We start from the raw sequence: 19,317 nt of genomic DNA, 5'->3' as shown, positions 1-19,317 counted from the left end.
TGTTTTGGACCCAAGATTTATTAGGACATGGTAGGAGTCAAAGACAATGCTATGTAAGTTATGTGAATTCAAATTATTTTTAAGACAGTGTTCTTGATTTTGTCTAGAGAAAAAAAAGTGGTCCAGCAGAGTTTGATGTTAGAATCATCATCATTGCCATAGAAAAAGACATGGGCTTTTCTGACACAGATTTTTAGAAATGGCAGGAATGTTTGTGTGCAGGAATAATGTGCATGATATTTAGCGACTATCAGACCCTCTTCCTAATTATTTCCTATAAAATTAAAACTGTAAATAGCACACTGGGCAAATAGCATCATGATGGAACTGGGGTGGGGTGGGGATGGCAAGGTTTTAACAAAAAAATGCCCTCACAGTTCTGCTCTATTTTTCCTAACTAAAAAGCTGCATCTACATGGTTGCATAATCAATTCCTGTTTTCTATTTGATTGTTGCAGTATATCAGTAAATAAAAGCAATTAATATTGACCGTACATTTTTAAGTTCGGTCTGTCCTTCAGATAGCCATTCATTAAGCTCTATTCACAAAACAGAATATTCTGGATTCATTGCTTTGCAAACCACATGCTGAAGAAAAAAAATATGATGAGCTTAAATGTTTTTATCCTCAGCAGCATCGAGGAAACAAGAACAGAATGGCAAAGTATGATTAGTCTATGGTTTAAATTAAGTAGATACATTGGAAGAGAGCAACCACTCCTAAAGTTTTTTGGTCCAGCACTTCTACTGTAAGAAATTAAGATCTCAATAGCTGAATTTATGGGCCCACTCTTAACATAAAATTGATCTGAGGGGGAAGGGAAAAGAAGACAAAACGATCTGAATTTCTAGTATTTCCCTGTTTTATTGCAATACATCAAAGTAGGTTAATATTAAGTGTTATCAATGTAAAATATTGGTGGTCTGCCACTTATTACACCTTTGACTGATCCACCTTAAATATTTCTGTGCAATAGAATCTACATCATTGTTCTGGAGCAGAGAATCTCTTACAATGTCCTCTACAACACTGAGGACATGAATCAAAAATACAAGTGAGAAGAGCCAAAGCAGAAACTTCCCCCTCCCACGCACACACTTGTCAGCTTTTATACTCTAAACCAAAACAAAAAAGTGATTACATCTAGGCCATGCAAAACTGTACAACAATATTACAATGAAAAAAATCCCTAAAAATATCTTTTTTTAAAAAATAAATGATATGAAATTGTACATAAAAAGGCAGGTATAATTCTCTTAAATACCAAGGGCATTTTTTTTTGGTTGTGAATTGCTTCCTCATCAGTGCGACTATGTTTTATGCAGAATGAGAAAGGAAAAAAAAATGAAAACTTTTGTGGAATTGGTTTAGCCTGCAATATGGTCCCCAAAATTTAAAGTCTTCATACAGCCTAACTGATTCCTAAAGGCCCCCTGTAGATGAAGAATTGCAAACCTAGTTTCTCAGGAAAATCCAAATGGTGGCACTTTGAAAGTGACAGGGTAGTGCCTTGATTAGTCCTATTGCTTTGGGCTAGATTTTGCCAGGAGTCTCAGTAACCTTCCTCTGAAGGCAAATGCATGTCCTGGAGTCTCCCAACTGCACCTAGATAAAGGGCCCCGGTTATAAAGAGGTAACTCTGTAGTATAATCCTAACAAGCCAATTTCTTTTCATTAAACAACAGACAAGGAAAGGAAAAAGCAATAATCTCTGCTGCTTATGCTGCTCTTATAGGTGTGTCTGTTGTCCCTGAAAACAGGTAACTGAAAAATCGTAAGTATTTTTAACATCCAGCATCCTTAGGTCAATTTATCTCCCAAGTTTTGGACTTTGGAACAAAAGTTTTGTTTGCAGCTAAGATGTATCTCTGGTGAATCACATACCCAAAAGTACATTATTGCATTAATATGTATTATATTAAAACATTAGTCTGCTGTTTCCAAATACCTGAGTTTAACATAAATGTTACAGTGAATTCCACCCCGCTGTTCTAAGAAAAAAAAAAGATAAATAAGAATACAAAATAGCCTATCAGTTAAATTTTAGACAAAGCCATTAATAAAAGACTGATTCAGAAGAATAAAATTATACAATAGGAATATAATCTGAAAAGAAACATGAATGTTGTGTATAGATTGTTTCCATTTTAAATACAGTCTCAAGTAAGAGGTGAACCATCTGAGGCTCAGTTATAATCCAATTTATTGAACCTCATAAATGTAACAGGGCAATGAATGAAGTGCCTGAATCAGTTCAAAGCAAACTTCTCACATAGAGCCAGCATAGCTTCAAGCTGCATTCAAAAGAGATCCTAACCAAATTAGTCAGGATTCAATCAGGGCACATGAAAGTGCCTGGAGAAGTAGAATCATGTAGGAATGAAAACAGAAATGCAAACCTCAACTTTACTAGCTAACGTCAGAGATTTAAGAGTGTTTGTGTGTTGGGTACAGCTGGAAAAAAGTACCTAATACCTTATCGATATTGGTATTGCAAGTTCACACATCCTAACCAAGTGTAGTGTTTAAATTTATTAAATAGTTTTATGTTATGTAAAACTATTTCTAATTTGCAGATTCCTTTCCCTTAGCACTTGTTTGCATGTGTGACAACTATGTCTCCAAGTGAAACATAGCTTGTTGCCATAGAACTTGAGGGCTTCCAAGATCATTTCTGAAATCAGTAATTCTGCAAGCCAGGTGCGGTTTAAAGCTAGAACCAGAAGCCTTAAAAACACACACACACACACCAGCCAATATGAGGTGGAGGAACCTTTTCGCCATGGTATGGAGCAATGATAATGGCAAAAGCATCATTGTAGGAAACACTGAAGGGGTTGAAACAGTATCTTGGAGTAGTGACTGTCAAAGGTGATGAGGGCTAATAGATTTTATATGCTGTTCTTGTTGCTGTGACTCAATTCCTTGGAAAAGGCTTGCAGGAAATTCCTTTAGTATGTTTAGCTGGTAGCTCTGAAATTAAATTTTTTTGTTTCTAACTCATGACAAGACACACAGTTTTGAGATTCTTAATAAACTCAATTCAACAGACAGGCTTAGGATACCATGCTTAATAGCAAAGTTTTAATTTTGCCTCCTACTCCCAATTATTCCCCAGTGTAAGAGAGCTAAATGCAAATAACGACACAAACTGAATATATCTAGATGATTAGAGACAATGATCTCTATCTTCTAGTACTTAATCAGAACTTTGTATGATGGTAGTTGATGATTTTTTTAGAGGTGACCTAGGAAACTGTTACAGATGTATTGTTTTTCCACTGATGTTAACTGTAATTGTTCGAAAATATCCATGATGTATTACAAAACTTGTAGAAACTGTTATCTTTTTTTTTTTAATTTACCACATGAATACTTTCTCCACTTGAGCATAGGTCTAGCCTAAAAAGCAATGATTCTAGGAAGAAAAATCACATTCATCTAGTGTGAAAATGCAAACTGTACTCATTTTATTCAATAACATGGAAGAAAAAAGAGTTTGCCTTTGCCCTCCATTTGCATGTTGTCTTTGCCATTGTTTTTCTAGGTGACGATGGATCTCCACTATTCAGACAGAAATGCTATGCTCCGATTAGGTTTTCTCTATTAGATTCAACGACCAGAATTCTACATCAGTGACAATGGGCATTCTGGGCCAGGATGGGTGAGCAGTTGACCACAATGAAAATCTTTAGAAGTCTTGTATAATTTAGCAAAATACAACTCTACAAGCAGCATGTTAACTTTCAATGATAAAGAACAAACTACAAACTTATATTTCGGACTGAATGATCCTTGTATTCAGTGATTGTAGTTAGTTAACTAAGAAAGTTACTTAAGAGCTTGTGGTGATTAAAAGGCAAAATGGGTTTGAAAGCCTAGCCCTAATCTTCCAAAAGCTCATTCATTTCTATTTGCATTTACTTCAGTTGAGGAGATTCTATAATTGTTTGGATACCCTTCAGTTTACCTCATCTGTGTACTAGTAAACAGTAGATTTTGCTTGTAAAGTAAAGAACAGGTGGAAAACAGGCAGAGATAATTTAAAATGATGCTTATGGCTTTCGTTTTTCTACTGATAAGGAGGAAATGTCACAGAGCAAATATTGTGAGGATGGAGTCTTCATCTAGGCTGTATGTTTTTTATCCAGTGCCATTCTAAATTCAGATCACACCCTCAATCCGTAGATTATTTAGTATGAAAAAAGGAACACCACACATTTTAAATTAAAGGATCTCTTAAATAGGAATCCATCTTCTGTTGCATTACAATGCTGCTTTTTCTTTTATTATATACATATGTACTAACTCTTAATTTTGTGTATTTACTTAAACTCTATTATAGTAAAATATGCATCATTTTCCCCCAAATCAATAAGATTTACTGGCAGCAATCAGACTGACATTCAAAGTAGCAGTCTGAGAGCATGTGTATCTTCCTTAGCAGGGCAAATTTCACCCTATCACCAAACATGGAGGGTGTTGCTGTATTTATTCCTGAAAAAATATAATATGGGTCTACGTGTACCAAGGCAAATCTATCTGGTTTCCTGTTACATACTGTGTATAGCTCCCTACACTACCATGTTTTGTTTGGAGTGTGGTGTATTGCATAATATGCCATAGAATGGAATTTCATAATCCTATGAAATAAAATTGATAATAATAGAAATATACCAATATTTCTCATATAACAACTCCACGCTGCCCTCCACCGAGGTTTTCTTTTGTTTGCTGGCTACTATTAGGAGAGGAAGAGAGTTGGGCTACTGGTGCCAATTATGGCAAATATACTCTCTTCCTCCCCGCTCCCACCCAGAGTTTGGTTCTTGTAGGGAAGCTGAGAGGAGATGAGAATGAGAGCAAATGGAGAATCATGGGGACCAGAAGCTGCTGAGATGTCAAATCTGAGGGCTGAAGCAGTTCATGAGTCCCAACTCACGTGGTCCGAGCTCTCCAGGGAGAGGCTCTTGGTCTTGTGAGGAGAAATGGGACTGGGAGGGCTGCTCAGGTTGGAACTGTTGGAAGCTGTAGAGTGCCTTGGAGAGTCAGAGTCCTGCAGCCCAAAACACGTGAAGAGAACATATTAGTGAACAACAGAACGGCCACAAATGGAAACAGGGAGGACTGGAAATCTACAGAAGCAAGGGACAAGGACAAGGCCAAGGAAGGCCAAGTGGTTACCTCTTCTTTCTTTCTCTGCCTGGCCAGCAACCCTATCAAAAATAGGCAGTGAAGAATACCCGTTCTACCTTATCAAGAGAACGTTATTGATTTAGATCCAAAAGTGCCCTGGTCTAAAAACTTTTGGAGGGATGAAAATAAACAGCACATTATACATTTATACAGGCAACTTTCTAGAAGGTCTCTCTTTGGGCTCTGACATTTTGAGTCCCTGCAATGCTGTCACTCATACAGTAGAACAGATGTCTATATTCATAATCTGCCAAATGTAAAAGAACACTTTTTTTTTCTAGAGTTGTTATAAACTTCAGTGGCAATTAATATATTTAGGGACATTTGCTGATTTAATTTTTATTTTCCTGTATCTGCATCTATGCCTATAAATGCTATATTGTAATCACACGTACATAAATGTTTATCTATTTGCATAATTTCCTGAAGTGGCTTTGTTTGTACTATACTCTGTTACAATCTCTTAAATAATTGCTTAACAATCACAAGAAAAATCTTGTATGAACAAGAATCTCCCCAACTGTTTCTTGGAATATTTTTTGCTTGTCCAACAGAATGTTTTTAAGCTGGTAGTTGTTTCCACAGGGGATTCAGCCCATTTGAGAAGTTTACAAGGTGGCTTGATCCCTGGACCAAATGATCCAAAGATTTAAGGTGTGCCTTCTGTGATCAGATGATTTACAGGTATGTTGTATGTAATTTTCATAAATCAGGCTTGATGTGATGGTGCTGTGATCTAAAACATATGGAAGCTATTTAGCTATTGCTAAAAAAAATCAAGGTAATTCATGTAATTAGAATTATCATATTTTACAGAGTAATACTTTCCCTTTCAATTATCGACTAGTGCAGTACTTATGTGTCTTGATTTTTGATTACTTTAAGCATAAACTGGAGCTTATACCCACCTCTCGCTCGTACTCCCTCACTGGGGCATCACTGCCTTGGTCCAGGCCACCAGAAGACAAAGAGCCATCTGAAGGGGAGGCCATTGGCTGACGCTTTGCTCCATAGCTACCTCCTGAGAATTCTCTCCGCAAAGCACTACCATTTTGTGCAGATGTTCCTAGAAATGCACCCAGGAATTTAACTACATACCATGCAAAAGCATTAGAACTATAACCCATAGTATTCATTGTCACCCTTTACCATTATTTGATCTACTGATGGCTGCAGGTTTTGTTTTTCCATCGTCATTCCTTTCTACCAAGGCTCTTCTCCCTTTTCCATCCCAGCCTCCATTTCAGCAAGAGTAAAAATAATTTTATATGCTTTATTGAATTAACCTCTCTGTGTTGGTTAAGGAGAAACTGCTAGGTGGGGTAAAGTATAGGAAGGGGGGTTTAACATCTTCCACATGCATCGAATCCCAAATATTTTGCCAACATTTCTGGAAATGTTGCTCCTATAGCAGTTCATTGCAGATGAACAGCAGCCCTGAAATATATCTGAAAGTATTGTGCAACTGCCCCATTTCTTAGTGCCAATCTTAGTGCAATACACCAATAATAAAAACAATACAGAATGTTAAATATGATACGTGCATTGAAGTACATTTGTTTTCATAAGATACAATCATACTTTTAATATTGATATTTTTGCAATTTAATCCCTGCATACAATATTAAACTAGGTGGGAGTTCTATAAGTTTAACTTTCCTCATACTTCTCTACAACAATATGCACCGAGTAACAAGTGGTTTTACAGCTAACACTTCTTTACTGTTGCCAAGAAAACTCCATGGACACTTCCATGTAATTATCAGGAGTCAGGCTCAGCTCATTTCTTTAAAATGATTAAATTTGATTAGTAATTAGTTCTGCAGCTCTTCCTCATATTCAGATGAAATAAAAATACCCTTTTATATGTTTATGAGGCTTTATTCTAGGTACTATGTTGATATATTTCATAACAGTGAAATATGACAAATAGGCAAAACAATTACATTTCCCCTTTTTTAAAATATGGAACACTGTGCTGATCTCAGTTGGCAAAAACTGTCTTCCCAACGTGAGCACGTGTTTTCTCAATATTAGGGAGTTCCAAAAGTTAACTAAGAAACACACACAAACACACTGCTTCTAAACAGCTGAACATATATAGATGAACCCAGTGTATTGCCTTTTAAAATTATTAAGTCTGCACTGCTTTCATATTTGTTTTCTCTCCAAAGAGAACGCCTAGTCTTTTCTCTCTAAATTTTTGACTAAATTCCCTTTGTTCTTAAGGTCCTTGACCACCAAAATGTCTGATTCTTTCTTAATACATCCTTCACGAAGCAGACAAGTACACAGGTAATGGTACACCCTTCTCAAGGAAAATAGAGAAAGAGGCTGACGCCAAGCGAAGGCTCAGCAACTTACTTGCTGCCAAGCCACTACTAGCACTCATGGAACGTCCAGGCTCTGGCCGGGTTTTTGTGATTGAAGGGATACTGACAGAACCACTAAACATTGCCCGACTTTCCTGAGGCCGAAGGTTCTGCAACAGAAAGACAGTCAAGTCAGAAACAGCTAAGAGGTAAAGTCATATATAAAAGAGAAAGTTTAGCAGGTTAGAATTTAGAGAAGACCTTGACTGACTCGTTCACTAATAAGCACAGGCAATCCATCACACTGATTTGGATGTGCTAAAATTGTAAGCCTCTAGTATCCCTAGCCAGGTTTACTGAAGAATGACGATGGGAAATTGGGGGAAACACAACGGCAGGGTTAGAGTGGGTTAGGGAAAGCTGCGGTAAGTAAGTAGTCATCAGTGACAGCAGATGATTGCAAGGAGGCAATTGGAAAAAAAAAAGAAAAGAAATGAGACACTGGCAATTTTTGACCCGAGGGTGAAGGGATCACACAAAAATGTGGCATTTTCTTCTTTCAAATATGAAAGGAAGAACATACCAGTTCTGCCAGTGATGCTTCCCTTTTGTGCCATCTTTTATTTTTTATTTTTGTCATTTTATTGCTATGTTGATCATTAATGTTATGATTTTGTTTATTTGTATTGTTTTGTTCATACTATGGATGTTCTAAAGCTTTGCACATACGTAATTTGCTGAGAATTGTGAGAGTGTGATAGGGCAGAAAATCAATCAATTTTATTTGTATTACATTTCAGACACCTTCATTTCGCTTTCGTTAGACGCCAGGCTGTCCTTACCATAGGCAGGTCTTTGAGGATCTGTATGCCGTCTCCTGGGCCCATGTGTGCTATATGGTTAAAGTTAGTTGGGTGAGAAATTAATTTATTTCTCATTTCTGGGTCTCGCAGCATCTCCCTGCAAAAGAAAATATTCAGACACTGTATGTTGAAGTGGCTATTTGTAAACACAAAGAGTAAATATATAGTATTCATAAAAATTATTCCACTATTGAAAACAAACAGCCATTTGTATGGCTAAATTTTAAAAGAAGAGTACTTTAAATTCTGATACTGATTCTATCTCAGCGGTTAGCTTGATGGAAGGGAAAAGGTCAGGAAGAACAGAGATTTGGCTTAAAAGCTTAACAGCCCACGTTCACAAAAAAGTCCAAATGGTTACTGGGTCTCAGAGTGCACTACGAGAGGGAGTTGAGACAACATTCAAGAAAAGGTGCAGAGGTGGGCTCAGTGATGATCGGATGCTGCAAAGATGGAGGCAGAGATGAAGGACAGAAGAAAAGAAAAGAATTAGAAGAATACAGCACTGCTCTTCACATTTTACTCTTACAGTAATTTCAAGAGCTTTAGAGAAATTTGCCAATGTATTGTAGGATACAAAAGAAAATTCTTGAGAATTTTAGAAAACCTGACAGCATAAAACTGGTTCTAATCATAGGTTATGTAATAAATAGGTCTTTAAAAGCCTCAATGGTAATGGAAAAAAGCTAACTTGAAAACAAGCAAATTCAATTATTTCCCTGTTTTTCCCCATAATTGGATACAAACGTTTATCAGCACAGCCTATACATGAGAAATGCTGAAACATTAACTCCATAGTTCTTGAAAGTATTTTAAAAATCAGAATCCTTTCTGAATATTTTCATAATTGTCTGAATGTGCACTCTGTAGCAGTTATCCTGAAGGAACGGAGATTTGCATTTGACATACCAATCTCTGCTGCGGACTGGGAGAATTATTATCAGTGCTTGTTTGCCCCCACCGAACCGGTAAAGAAATTATTTTTAAACAGTGATTTGGTAAATCCTAGAACTCTCCCCCCTTGGCCACCAGTCTCAGAAAAGGAGATACAGTCCATCATTAAAAGCTTAAAGAGCAATAAAGCCCCAGGCGAGGATTTTTTACCAGCAGAATTATTTAAGAAATTTCCCAACTGGTGGGGCCCTGTATTAGCAGGTCTTTTTACACACATAAATAACACCTGCCATATACCAGATGGGTGGAAGATGGCAATAGTTGTCCCCATATATAAAAAAGGGAATAAAAAGGATCCTAGTAATTATAGGCCCATCAGCCTGATTGACATTGTAGCAAAAATATATGCTAGGTACCTTTTGAACAGAATTGAAATCTGGGTAGAGGAAAACAACATCCTCACAGAAGAACAAGCAGGTTTTAGACAAAACAGATCTACTATTGATAACTGCTTTGTCTTGAACCATCTAATTGCCAAATATGCCTATAAGAGGAGACCCCTGTTTGCTGCGTTTATAGACCTTACAGCAGCATTTGATATGGTAAATAGAGACGTACTATGGAGTAAATTGACATCTCTTAAAATAGAACCCAGACTCCTGGCTTTGATTAAAGCCCTTTACACAAGTACCTGTTTGAGGGTGCAGTATGGGGTTAATGGGGCCCTGACTAACAGGATTCACACAAATAAAGGGATAAGGCAAGGGTGTATATTGGCCCCATTATTTAATTTATACATCAATGACTTGCCAGGGTTAATGAAGGATACCATGGTACACATGCCGATGATCCTAAATACTTACTGTAACAGCTTGCTTTATGCTGATGATATGATTTTATTATCATACTCACAAGTAGGATTACGTAGGCTATTAAGAAGATTCAGCTCTTATTGCCAGGATAACTCCCTAATCATTAGCAAATCTAAATTGAAAATAATGGTGTTTGGAAGAAACCATCAGAGACATAAGTGGCAATTAGATGGTGAACGAATTGAGCAGGTTAATACCTTTGTATATTTGGGAGTAACTTTTTCCAAGACTGGATCTTGGGCCTGCCATCATCAATGGAGTACATTTAGAGCAAAAGCCCATTTGAATTTATTGCTCAAACTAAAGAACCATAGTTACCCAGGGTCCCTATCTCCATTACTCAAGGTTTATAAGGCTAAGGTTACGACAATGCTCTTGTATGGAGCAGAAATTTGGGGTCTTTACTCAACCACAGTTTTAGTACAAACACAGTCCCAGCATCTGAGATGTATTTTGGGTGTAGATCCAAGAACATCTGCTGCAGCAGTTAGAGCTGAATTGGGAATTCATACAATTCAGGCATTATCTAAAATTAGAGCTTATAACTACTGGTGCAAAGTTAATGAAATGGAGACTGATAGACTCCCCAAATTATGCCTACTAGAGCAAATAAAACTGCAATCACAAATCTCCTGGATCACCAAACTAACAAATTTTGTAAGAAGCTGTAGCCTTCCTGTTTCTTGCATAACAGGAGAACAATCTAAAAAAAGAGTTGCCCAAAGAATTAAGGATATAGAAGCACAAACTGATATAGCTATCCTTAGTAAGGTGGGTAACTTGAAATGGCTGAGTAAATACAAATGTACTTTTCAAGTGGACAGTTATTTGAAGTTACAACTCCCAAAATATCTTAGGGAGATATTTATGAGAGCGAGATTCAAACAGCTTGACACAATGGTCAGATATGGGAGATTTCATGCTATACCGTACAATGAGCGTCTCTGCATTTGTGGAGCGGCAGAGGTAGAGGACCTGGCTCACATCCTATTTGACTGTTGTCTGTATAAGAGGGTGAGAGACAGGTATCTTGGTCTATATACCAAACGAATGACCCATTGGGATCCCCATATCAAAATAACTTATCTTATGTCCGGTCAGAACTTGAAAATAACATTTAACGTAGCACAGTATTTAAACAAAATGATCCAGTTAAGATCTGCATATGTGGGACTGATTGGGGTAGATTGCAAGGGTGACTCCGAAATATAATATCATATTTTATCTATATCTTAAATTTGTATTTTATTACTATTTCATCTTAAATTGTATTTTATTTTAATTCCATTTTAAATTGTATTTTATCAAATTCCATTTTGGATTGCTTTTATCAAGTTTGTTGACGGTTTGTTGCTGGAACTTTGCACTTTGATATGGCTTAAGGGCTAATCAATAAAGTTGTTGTTGTTGTCTGAATGCTATCTTCCAAGGTGACCCTTTTGCTGCCTGAAAACTACACAAAATTTGAAAAATAATTGTTATCATCAGAGCACTGGGGAATATGACAGAGAATCAAGATAGGAACTGTGCAAAAAAGAGAATATCAAAACTGGACAATATATGCATAATTAGCAATATAAATTTCTTTCGTAAAACTTTATTATCAGTCATATATACAGTATATACACACATGCACACACAAATGTACTTATGTACAGTAGTTGGAGACATGCATTCCAATTTACAATAGTTTTTTGCATTTATATTTAAATTAAAACAAATTTAAGTGTTGGGTTATACATAATATAAATAAAGCATAATATATAACAGAAAAGACAAATGTTTGAACGCATTGCCCAGAAATCCATTTTTTTCTAACAATCAAACAAACAAACAAAAAATACGACGACGGGACACAACCAGTCTTCAGGGTCTACAAGCATGGACAGAAGACAAGTACAGGTTGAATACCGACCTTCTCTGCTGCATTCTCTCTTCCTCAGGCACCCGGAAGGAGTAGCGCCGTTTATTATTAATATTTCGGACCATTTGCTTCCGACTGTTATCTGATGTCTCAGGAACCACCAACTCATCACCCTCTAAGAAAAACATAAAAATCCAAGCAGGATCACTTTTTTCCCCCTCTCCAGAGGGCTAACTATAGAAAACTTTTCTAAATTAGGTACAACTGCTAATGCTAAAACAATGGGACAATATAAATACATAGTATAAGATTATGGCTTTAAGCTTGTACTAATTATATGTTATCTGCAAACATTCATTAGAGGCTTGAAAAATAAAAAAATACAGAGAATCCTGTCTTTGAAAGAAATGTAGATGATTGACTTTTTTTTCAACTGACCATTTTTTGCACCCCACATGGTTTACTATGATACGTAACTTGTACATCTGTAAGTAAGCAAGTATGTTCAGAGGGAAAATTATCTTGTTCTGAGATCCATGGACAAAAACTAGGTGGTGGTGGGAACTATCATTGAAACAAGTCTAAGGTAAAACTTTCCACTTCTGTGTTCAGTTCTACTTCTTGTTTGCACCTAATGTGGAGTTAATCTTGCATTCAGAATTTCTTCTAAGAAAAACTTTATGCTTAAAGTAGACGTGATATACAGAAAATATTTGGCATATTATACAAAATAAATGGGTAATTTAGAAATGTTTATTTTTAGAGATTGTAAAATAAAACAAATAGGAACGTTTTTCTAGGAGACTGTGAGACAGAAAAGTTTACTCAAGCAATATTCCTTCCATAGCCTTTAACTACCAGATTTACCTACTGAAACTTCTGTGGTGCTGACTGAAACATTGCCTATCATCCACTTACTGGGAAGTGGCAAGAAAACCCAAGAAACATGAATTCACAGTGCTGACAATGATTTAATTCTCTATCTGTAGTTAATTTTTAATGTGAAAGTACTTTGCAGATAAACACTACTAGAAGGAAGAATTTGAAATAATTGGAAGCATTCTGAGTGGAACTCTGCAGTGCTACAAACATCCAAACCACTGCATTTAAGTTTTATTTAGTTCAAAAGATCTGGATCTATAATTTTAGGAAGTATCAATATATCTTATATTTGAAGAAGTGGAAGTAATTTCTTTAAAAATCTCAGTGATAACAAAATCAGTACAAAATATACTGATAGTCCTTAACTTATGACCAGTTGCCTGTGATCAATCAAAGTTATAATGGACTTGCCAAGAGCTACTTATTACCTGGTTCCAGTGTTCAGACAGGTGCACAATTCCCCTGTAGTCACATGATTGGATTTTGGGCTCTTGGCAACTGGCTCACCTTTATGGCCAGTTATACTGGCCCATGGTCATGCGACTACAATTTGTTTTTTGCCGGTTTCTGGCAAAAACGTTGATAGGAATACATTGATTTGTTTAACAATTGTGGAGTTTGCTTGACAATCACTAAAAAAAAATTCATACAATCATGTTTGGTCACTTGAGTCCCTCGATTTATGACCGTCATGATTTATGATGGAAATTCCAGACTACATTAAGCAAGGACTACCTGTAATAGACTTAAAATTCAATTATGCTAAGGTGCTAGAAATATGAGACATCTGAATGGAGTAACTGGTTCCTACTTCAAAGTTTTAGCCTAAAATGATTAGATAGCACAATTGTTTTTTAATTATATTTAAAACCTTGGGAATTGCAGCATTTACAAATTTTATGTTGAAATGCTTTTGAGAAAAGGCTACTTGGATTGCATTCAGTGCGTCAGCACTCTATTAATGTCTGAATGAACAGTAATTAATGTAGGTAGCAGTTGTGTGTTTTTACTTACCTGCCATCTTATTTTTGAAATAAATTAATCTAACAGTTTCTAGTCCTAGGACATTTAGCGACCCTTCTGTGTTCAAAGGACGTACCTAAAAAATGTAAAATGTAAAATAAAGTAAGAAGTTATAAAGAAAATGTGAAACAGTATAAATTACCATACATCATACATGAATGTCATGGCAAAAATTCAGGAGGACCTTGGTGGTGGTGGTGTGTTTAAAAAAAGTGGGGTTTGAAACATCACAGTTGTTAACTGATAAAGATAGTTGTAAACTATCTCTAATATAACCTGCATCTGCACAACCAATTTGTTTTCTCTTCCCTTTCTCACCTCCACCTCTCTCGAACTGAAGTCCTGCATCAGTTCAACCACTCACTGATGAAGTGAGCTGCAGCTGACAAAAAAATATTCTTTTAACAAAAAATGTTAGGCAAAAAAAATGTACCAAACTCTTTCTGATGAAATGCTAGAAAATATTTAATAGAAATATATGTATTGTATTCAGGGCTTTTTTTCTCATAGAACGCTCAGAACGGAGTTCCGGCACCTTTTTGGGATGGAACCTTGTAAGGTAGGCAAGGCGGGTTGTATGACATGTGTGAGTTCCGGCACCTTTTTCTTTTACAAAAAAAGCACTGATTGTATTGTTCAGAGTGTCTTTTCTTTAAGAATTCAAAGTGCTTGAAACATCTCTCTTCTTTTTATTGCTACAAAAACCCATACCTAATTAGTTTCCATTGTAGACCTGAAGGTGGGTGGGTGTCCCCATTCCTAGTTCATCAGATTAATATTTTAATATTTTAATCCAGATGGAACTCAATATACGTTTTAATTTATATTATGAATAACCTATCCAAACTGTTTAATTTCCTGTATAATTCATTAGTTACCTTCTTGAGTGGGATGGTCTGAATCCACTCCATTGAGTTCACATCAAATATATCAACTGCATTTTCACTATAAACTGAGAGGTATGGTGCATTGTAACCTAGGAAGAAATACAGATATATGTCTGCATAATGCCTTACGGACATACGCTGGATTGTGTTGAAAACTGACAGGTAAGGAAATCACTTTTAGCATATACTTCTTGTAATTAAATTAGAAGTACATTTTCTATGGTTGAAAATAAGCCTAGTTTTTTTATTGGTGTTTACTTATCTGTTTAATATTTGTTGAAAATAAGCTGTAAGTCAATTGCCGCTCACTGTGTTCACATTATATGATTAGCCACATTGAATGTTAAAATGAAGGCTTTGGAAAAAAGAATAAACCATTAACTATAGCTGAGAAATAAAACAGTATTAAATATTAATCATATATTTACTAGTCCAATTTTACCTCAGTTTTCAAGACGTTGAAATTATGTACAACCAGTAATCATTCAGAAATGAGCAGTTAACAAAATAAATCAACTTCTAATATAGACTGATACTGTATAATTGTAATAGTTGGTATGTGCATGTGTAATACACATACAAACACATGCATGTGCACACATACAGACATACATATACAAAGGGGTATTGAGGTTATGAATATTTTTTGAAGAATTGAGAAAATGCAGCATTACTTGATACCACAACTTCTAGCATCTTCCTATTAGCAGAACATACCTACCACTAGTATCAATTTATTAAGTATGCTCTTTTATCACTATACTGAGAGCTTCAAATGTGGTAATTAACTTCAACTATGGTAACCACAGTTAGTTATATCAATAGGACTTTCCTTGCATTAATTCTAGAAGCAGTACATAATAGATGGCAAATCATGCTTCCTCCAGCCCAGAGACTTATTTCAAAACCTATGATTCTTTTTTGGAAGGAAAGTCATAATGGTTTGCCAAATAATATTAGCGCTAAAAAAATTAATGAAGAGGAAAAACATGGGTAGGAAGGAAAGTGTGTGGGGGGAAATCAAGATATAACGTCACAATATTACAACAAATGGATTATTATCATGGCACAGGGGTGTCAAACTGCCGGTCCACGGGCTGGTTGCATCGTGCAGAGGCCGCGCCCACCCCAGCTCCAGCAATGCAAAAAAAGTTGCGATACGTCACGACACGTCACATGACGTGGTGAGTTTGACACCTGTGTTATAGCACATAGTTAAAAAGTTATTTAGGTTTCAGTATCACATCTCCTACAACTTGTTATTAACTGCTTGATTAATTGCACAGTGTTATTCGAATATTGTGGATGACTTCAGGCCATGAGGAAAAACAATCCTTTGCTTAATTAATGTAACTGTAGAAACTTACAGGAAGAAGAAGGAGTTGCAGGCCACATTAGTTCTTGTTGTCTAGATCTTCGACCCTGACAGTCCACATAAATCCCTACACTGCTAAAACACAGCAGGTATTCTTTATTTGAGATTTCAACAGCACAGATGGCATCAGTTGGCTGCTGTGTAATGAACGACAGTGTGTGATCATCTGGATGAAGCAAACTATGTGGATTTCCTTCTCCGTACAAAGGGTACTTTAAGAATCCTGACTGGTAGCCAACACAAAGCCGTTCACTAAAGATAGCCATCCACTGGACATTCCCAGCCACTTGGATTTCTTTTATCTTTTTATGGCGTGTTTTGCTATGATTTAACTCATAGCACAGGACCTGCCTTTTCATTGCTACACACAGGCAAGTAAGGGCTCCATGGCGCACTTGTCCAGAAACTATGGTCTGGCAACCTCTAGTTTCTGCCAGTTTATAAAAATCAATCTCTCGACCATCCAGAGCTGTCATAGGAAATAGTCGTACATGACGGTTGCGTCCCGAAATCACTGCAATAAGTTGTTCATTTGGGATGAGCTCAATCTGATGAACTTTCTTATTGTCACCCACACGAATTATCTCTGCAAAAATAAAAGGTTGTAAGAAATTATCTCGGAATATGAAGAGTATGTTCAAATCTATAGTATTCTTCTTGCTTATTGAATCTACAAACTTACTTTTCCAAACTGCTTTTTTCCACTAACAATTTCTTCTAAGAATCAATGTATCCCATTTGCATTTTCAAAAGTCTGCCTTTGACTTTTTTCCTATCAGGGTAATTACCTTTGAATAGGAGTCTATTCAAGTGTCCTCAAAAAGGAAGTTTGCACCTTCTTTTCCCAGAGTCAGTTCTACATTCATTATACTGCCTCCCTTCCTTGTCTCATGGATGCTGTGTTTCTATGTTCTACATAGCTCCTATTAAAATTGTGTCATCCATTGCCAAACAAAACCATATTATATTTAGATAGGTTGTGCCTGTTATTATAGAATTGGATGGGTTATGCTTGGTTTTATCTACGCATTTTGAACATTTTATTTCTAACTGTGTTTAATTATTTCATCTAATTCATATTAAGCACCATGCCATTCCTCATTAAGAACAACAACAGCAATAATATTTGTTAGCTGCCCCTATGTTTGAAATGGGTGGTACCCATAGATAGGGCTAATAATAGATAGGGCTAATAATAAATTAATAATAATAATAATAATAATAATAATAATAATAATAATAATAATAATAATAATAATAATAATAATAATAATAATCGACCATGGTATCCTGCTGCGACGTCTCAGGGGATTAGGAGTGGGAGGCACAGTTCTCCAGTGGTTCTCCTCTTACCTTCTGGGACGTTCGCAGTCGGTGTTGGCAGGGGGGCAGAGATCGACCTTGAGACCTCTCATTTGTGGAGTTCCTCAGGGATCGGTTCTCTCGCCTCTCCTGTTCAACATCTATATGAAGCCGCTGGGTGAGATCATTCGTGGTTTCGGAGTTGGGTATCATCAATATGCTGATGATACCCAGCTTTTTATTTCGACCCCAAACCACCCCAGTGATGCCCTCGACGTGATGTCCCGCTGCCTGGAGACGGTCCGGGTCTGGATGGGGAGGAACAGGCTTCGACTCAACCCTGACAAGACTGAGTGGCTGTTCGTGCCGGCATCCCGGGAAATTCCGATTATTCCATCTCTGGCCATGGGGGGTGAGCTATTACCCCCCGTAGATAGGGCTCGCAACTTGGGGGTCCTTCTAGATTCACAGCTCTCTTTGGAAGAGCATATTGGAGCTGTGACTAGGGGGGCCTTTGCCCAGGTCCGCCTGGTGCGCCAGTTGCGTCCCTATCTAGACCGGGATGCCTTGTGTACAGTCACTCATGCGCTCGTGACTTCTCGTCTAGACTACTGTAATGCTCTCTACATGGGGCTGCCCTTGAGGTCCACCCGGAGACTTCAACTGGTGCAAAATGCAGCCGCGCGAGTTGTCTTGGGGGTTTCCCGATACTCCCATGTTACACCTTTGCTCCGCGAGCTGCATTGGCTACCGGTTGCTCTCCGGGTGAGGTTCAAGGTGTTAGTGATGACTTACAAAGCCCTTCATGGCATGGGTCCGGATTACCTATGGCAACACCTGCGGCCGGCGTCAACTTCCCTCCGTCCAGTGCGCTCCCACAGAGAGGGCCTCCTCAGGGTGCCTCCGATCAAAGAATGCCGATTGGTGGCCCCCAGGGGGAGAGCGTTCTCTGTGGGCACGCCAGACCTTTGGAACTGCTTACCGGTCGAGCTCCGGATGGCCCCCGACCTTCGCTCCTTCCGGCGCGATCTCAAAACCTTCTTTTTTGAACAAGCTGGCCTGGTCTGACGGGATGGGGTTGGGTTTTTATAATTAGTTTTAATTTTTAATATGTATTAATTATTACGGGCATAATGGTTTAATCACTTTTTAATTTTTGTATTCTGTTTTTTATTATGTATTGCCCTGTTCACCGCCCTGAGTCCTTCGGGAGAAGGGCGGTATACAAATTAAATAATAATAATAATAATAATAATAATAATAATAATAATAATAATAATAATAATAATAATAATAATAATAATAATGATATATACTGAATAAATGAACAAATAAAGGCAAAACTATTGAGTTTCAATCTTCTGACATATCACAGACTGAAGTTTTTAAATACAGGTAGTCTTCAACTTATGACCATTTGGGAAGTTATGACAAATCCACAGCTATTTATGATTTGTTTTTGAAGTTATGGTGGACACATCCCCCACAATGATGGGATCGCATTTGCAATGCTTGGCAACTGGCTCATCTTTATGGCCATTTGCAACATCCCATGATCAATGACTGCAATTAAAAATGTTTTTTGTCAATTTCTTGCAAAAAATGCCCATTGGGGAAAATGGATTTGCTTAATGTCCACCACAAGAACATCAGTCACGTGATGCCTTGACTTTTGATCACAACAAATTATGACCATAATTTCAGGCTCAATTATGGCTGTAAATTGAGGACTACCTGTAGAATCAAACAGGGAAAATTTGAACACTATAGCATGGTTAATATTTCTTAATTTAGTTATAAATCACAGAATGAGAATTTATAATGCTTGTTAGATATCTTCCCTATC

At 37.0% G+C, this 19,317-nt stretch overlaps 1 protein-coding gene across 4 annotated transcripts in view; it reads right to left on the bottom strand.

Annotated features, from left to right (window-relative positions):
- Positions 1 to 813: 813 nt before the first annotated feature.
- The window catches only part of CDC42BPA (CDC42 binding protein kinase alpha), a 153,821-nt gene continuing 135,317 nt past the window's right edge, over positions 814 to 19,317 (bottom strand). For all 4 annotated transcript variants that reach the window (XM_081335744.1, XM_081335741.1, XM_081335743.1 and 1 more), the window contains 8 exons: positions 16,162 to 16,755; positions 14,786 to 14,883; positions 13,899 to 13,983; positions 12,054 to 12,177; positions 8,352 to 8,469; positions 7,562 to 7,679; positions 6,106 to 6,263; positions 814 to 5,057 (listed from right to left, as the gene is read on the bottom strand). In XM_081335744.1, the coding sequence (XP_081191870.1) occupies positions 4,926 to 5,057; positions 6,106 to 6,263; positions 7,562 to 7,679; positions 8,352 to 8,469; positions 12,054 to 12,177; positions 13,899 to 13,983; positions 14,786 to 14,883; positions 16,162 to 16,755 (1,427 nt within the window). In that variant the 3' untranslated portion in view covers positions 814 to 4,925. The remainder of the gene's footprint in view (positions 5,058 to 6,105; positions 6,264 to 7,561; positions 7,680 to 8,351; positions 8,470 to 12,053; positions 12,178 to 13,898; positions 13,984 to 14,785; positions 14,884 to 16,161; positions 16,756 to 19,317) is intronic.

Source organism: Vipera berus, assembly GCF_964194415.1.
Source record: "Vipera berus genome assembly, chromosome: 1".
NCBI classification, from domain to species: Eukaryota; Metazoa; Chordata; class Lepidosauria; order Squamata; family Viperidae; genus Vipera; species Vipera berus.
Note: the sequence above shows the minus strand (reverse complement) of the source record. Positions and strands in the feature narration are given on the sequence as shown.